This window comes from Vidua chalybeata, chromosome 32, assembly GCF_026979565.1.
Source record: "Vidua chalybeata isolate OUT-0048 chromosome 32, bVidCha1 merged haplotype, whole genome shotgun sequence".
Taxonomy (NCBI): domain Eukaryota; kingdom Metazoa; phylum Chordata; class Aves; order Passeriformes; family Viduidae; genus Vidua; species Vidua chalybeata.
This window is the reverse complement of record NC_071561.1, coordinates 275,831-280,168: the sequence shown is the minus strand read 5'-3', so window position 1 is coordinate 280,168 and position 4,338 is coordinate 275,831. Positions and strand designations below refer to the sequence as shown.

General features: G+C 67.6%; 1 protein-coding gene across 1 annotated transcript; it reads left to right on the top strand.

Moving 5' to 3' along the window:
* The first annotated feature begins 1,536 nt into the window (after positions 1-1,536).
* MRPL11 (mitochondrial ribosomal protein L11) lies at positions 1,537-3,674 on the top strand. The gene is made up of 5 exons (XM_053968145.1): positions 1,537-1,687; positions 1,772-1,867; positions 1,954-2,047; positions 2,693-2,852; positions 3,475-3,674. Exons 1-5 carry the CDS (start codon positions 1,556-1,558, stop codon positions 3,584-3,586), a joined length of 594 nt encoding a protein of 197 aa, XP_053824120.1. The 5' UTR covers positions 1,537-1,555; the 3' UTR covers positions 3,587-3,674.
* The last annotated feature ends 664 nt before the right edge of the window (positions 3,675-4,338 follow it).

Below are 4,338 nucleotides of genomic sequence, written 5' to 3'. Positions count from 1 at the left end.
TCTTGGGGGTCCTGGGGGGGTCCTGGGGGTCCCTGGGAGTTCTGGGATGTCCTGGGGGATCCCTGAGGGTCCTGGGGGGGTCCTGGGGGGGTCCCTGAGGGGGTCCCTGGGGGGTCCCTGGGGGTCCTGGGGGTCCCGGGGGGGGTCTTGGGGGTCCCTGGGGGTCCCGGGGGGGGTCCCGGGGGGTCCCAGCGGTGCCGTGTCCGCAGCGGCGCCGGTCCCGGCTGGGAGGAGCGCCGGCGGTACTGGGAGGAGAACCGGCGGTACTGGGAGCAGTTCCGGCCCCCCCGGGACCCCCCCCGGGCCTCCCACGGGCGGCTCCTGGCCCTGCTCCTGCTGCTGATGGCCCTGGGGGGGCTGGCCCACGCGCTGGCCTACAGGTGGGACCCCGAAATGGGGCTGGGGGCTCTGAAACTGGGGCTGGGGGCTCTGAAATGGGGCTGGGGGCTCCAAAACTTGGATCCTGAAATGGGTCAGGGTCTGGGGCGATGCCCCGGGATTTGAGGGTGGATTTGGGGGTGGATTTGGGGTGCATCCCCCTGGGTTTGGGGGTGGATTTGGGGGTGCATCCCCCTGGGTTTGGGGGTGGATTTGGGGTGCATCCCCCTGGGTTTGGGGGTGGATTTGGGGTGCATCCCCCTGGATTTGGGGTGCATTTTGCCCCCCCAGGTACGTGGCCGGGGCTCACGCCGCCTTCCTGGACAAGCAGGACCGGGAGCTGCGCGCGGCCTACGAGAGAGCCCGGAGCCGGTGGGGGTCCGGGGGGGTCCCGGGGGGGTCCCGGGGGGGTCCGGGGGGGGGTCCGGGGGGGTCCGGGGGGGGCTGGGAGGGGGTCTGGGGGCTTAAAGGGACTTTGGGGGGCTCAGTTGGGGGTTCGAGGGGATTTGGGGGTGGTCTGAGGGCTCCTTTAGGAACTGGGGGGGTTCTGGGGGTCCCTGGGGAGGGGGAGGGGGAGGGGTCGGGGCAGGGTCTCTGTCACCCTCCCCTCCCCCCCCCCCGTGACCTCTGACCCCTGGCCCGCAGGGCGGGGACCCACGAGGAGCTCCTGAGGCGGCTGCGGGAGCGGGGGAGGGGCCGGGGAGGGGGAGGGGGAGGGGAGGGGTCCTGACCCCCCCCCTCTCCTGCCCTCGGACCCCTCCCCCCACCTCCTGCCCCTCCCCCCGCTGCCCCTCCCCCTCCGCGCTCCGCCGGGAGCCCCCAGGTGAGGCTGCGGTGGGGGAGGGGCGGGGATGCCCCGGGGGAATCCCCGGGTGGGGGAGGGGCGGGGAATCCCCCTCGGGGGAATCCCCGGGTGGGGGAGGGGCGGGGATCCCCCTCCCTTCTCCCAAGCCCCGCCCACCCAGCCCTCAGACCACGCCCCCTCCCCTCAGGAGTTTTCGCGCCAGTTGTTGGCCACGCCCCTCCTCCCCTCACGATCTTCCCGCCCCCCTTCAGCCACACCCCCCTCGCCCTCCTATTGGCTCCGTCCGGCCCCGCCCCTCCCTTCCTCGCCCCTGATTGGCTCCGTGGTGCCCCTCGTGCCACGTGACCGCCGGTCCCTCACGGAGCCGCCGCCATGTCGCGGGCGGCGCGCTCGGTGCGGGCCGGGGCCAGGGCGGGCCAGGGGGCGGCCCCGAGGCCCGTCCGGATCCTCATCCCGGCCGGGGGCGCCGCGCCGGGGCCGCCGCTGGGGCCGGTGCTGGGGCAGGTGCGGGGAACGGGGCGGGAGGAAGTTTAGGGGTGTCCCGGTGCCCCCGCGGCCCGGCCCGACCCCTCCCCGGTGCCTCCTCAGCGCGGGGTCCCCATCGCCGCCTTCTGCAAAGACTTCAACGAGCGCACCCGGGACATCAAACCCGGGGTCCCGCTGAGGGTCCGGCTGCTCGTGCATGTGAGTGGTGGGAGGGAGACACCGGGATCCCCCCGGGGCACCGGGACCCCCCCAGTGACCCCCCGTGACCCCCCGCTGCCCCCCAGCCTGACCGGACCTACTCGCTGACCATCGGGACCCCCCCAACCTCCTACTTCCTCAAGGCCGTGGCCGGAGTGGAGAAAGGATCGGCCAGACCTGGTCAGGGGCGATTTGGGGGTCCTGGGGGAGAACCTGGGGGCTTCTGGGGAGGCTGGAGGGGTCCGGAGGAGAAATTGGGGATCCTGGGAGAGAATTTGGGATCCTGAGGGAGAATTCGGGGATCCTGGGGGAAATTTGGGGATCCTGAGAGGGAGTTTGGGATCCTGAGAGGGAATTTGGGATCCTGAGGGGAAACTGGGGATCCTGAGGGGGAATTTGGGATCCTGAGAGGGAGTTTGGGATCCTGAGCGAGAATTTGGGTTCCTGATGGGGAATTTCGGATCCTGAGAGGGAATTTGGGATCCTGAGCGAGAATTTGGGTTCCTGATGGGGAATTTCGGATCCTGAGAGGGAATTTGGGATCCTGGGGGAGAATTTGGGGATCCTGAGGGGGAATTTGGGATCCTGAGAGGGAATTTGGGATCCTGAGGGAGAATTTGGGGATCCTGAGAGGGAATTTGGGATCCTGAGGGAGAATTTGGGGTCCTGAGAGGGAATTCGAGGATGCTGAGGGGGAATTTGGGGATCCTGGGGGGGATTTGAGCTCCCTGAGGGAATTTCGGGGTTCTGGGGGGATTTTCGGGTGGATTTTGGGGTTCCTGGAGGAGTGGGGGGGTCTGGGGGGTCGCTGACCGCAGCCCCCAGGCCACGAGCCGGCCGGGCTGGTGTCGCTGGCGCAGCTCTTCGAGGTGGCCGTGGCCAAGCAGAGGGACCCGGCGGTGACGGCCCGGGGGACGCCGCTGCCCGCCCTCGTGGGGTCCCTGGTGGGCTCTGCCCGCAGCCTCGGCCTGCACGTGGTGCCCAGGTGGGAGAGACCCCCGAAGTGACCCCAGAACTGACCCCGAGACCCCCAAACTGACACTGAGACCCCCAAACTGACCCTGAGACCCCCAAACTGACCCCGGAACTGACCCCGAGACCCCCGAACTGACCCTGAGACCCCCAAACTGACCCTGAGACCCCCGAACTGCCCCAGGAACTGACCCTGAGACCCCAAAACTGACCCTGAGACCCCCAGAACTGACCCCGAGACCCCGAAACTGACCCTGAGACCCCCAGAACTGACCCCGAGACCCCGAAACTGACCCTGAGACCCCCAGAACTGACCCTGAGAGCCCCAAACTGACCCTGAGACCCCCGAACTGACCCTGAGACCCCCAGAACTGACCCTGAGACCCCCAAAACTGACCCAAACACCCCCCAAAAACCGACCCAAACCTGACCCTGAGACCCCCAAAACAGCCCCCCAAAAACTGACCCACAAACCGGCCGTGAGCCCATAGACAGCCCCAAAACCAGCCCCGAAAACTGCCCCAGGCTGCCCCGAAACTGCCCTTGATCTCCCAAAAACACCCCAAAAACCGCCCCTCCCCCAGCTGACCCCCGCCCCTCCCCCAGCTGACCCCTGCCCCCCGCCCCTCCCCCAGGCTGACCCCCCAGGCCGTGGCCGATGTCCAGCGGCGCCGCCGGGAGCTCGAGGCGGCCGCAGCCGCCCCGGACGGGCAGGAGGAGGACGAGGGGGGGGCCCGGAAGAAGTGACCCCCCCCCCAAAAACCCCCCGAAAAAACCCCAAAACTCGGGGGAACCCCCAAAACCCCACCCCCAAATAAAGAGCTCCTCCCACAGACCCGCCCACCTTGCGGTTTTTAATTTGGGGGGGGGTCCCAAAATGTCCGGGCCGGTTTTGGGGGGGTTGGGGTCTCTTTTGGGGGGGGGGGTTGGGGCTCTTCTGCCGCGTTTGCCTTGGGCCTTCATCCTCAGCATGCTCATCTTCCTCATCCTCATCCCAATCCCTGCCTCATCCTCCTCCTTCATCCCATTTATCCTCCCTCATCTTCCTCCCCTCCTTCCTCATCCCCGTCCCAATCCCTGCCTCATCTTCCTCCTTTCCCTGCCTCATCTTCCTCCTTCATCCTCCCTCATCTTCCTCCTTTCCCTGCCTCATCTTCCTCCTTTCCCTGCCTCATCTTCCTCCTTTCCCTGCCTCATCTTCCTCCTTTCCCTGCCTCATCTTCCTCCTTTCCCTGCCTCATCTTCCTCCTTCATCCTCCCTCATCTTCCTCCTTTCCCTGCCTCATCTTCCTCCTTTCCCTGCCTCATCTTCCTCCTTCATCCTCCCTCATCCTCCTCCCCCTCATCCTCACCTTCCCCATCTTCATCCCCTCTTCCACCATCCTCATCCTCCTTCATCTTCCTCCTCCTCCCCCCCCTTTCCAGCTCCTTCCTCATCCTCATTCCCCCTTCCTCCCCATCCTCATCCTCCCTCTCCCCTCCTCCTTCATCCCCCCCCC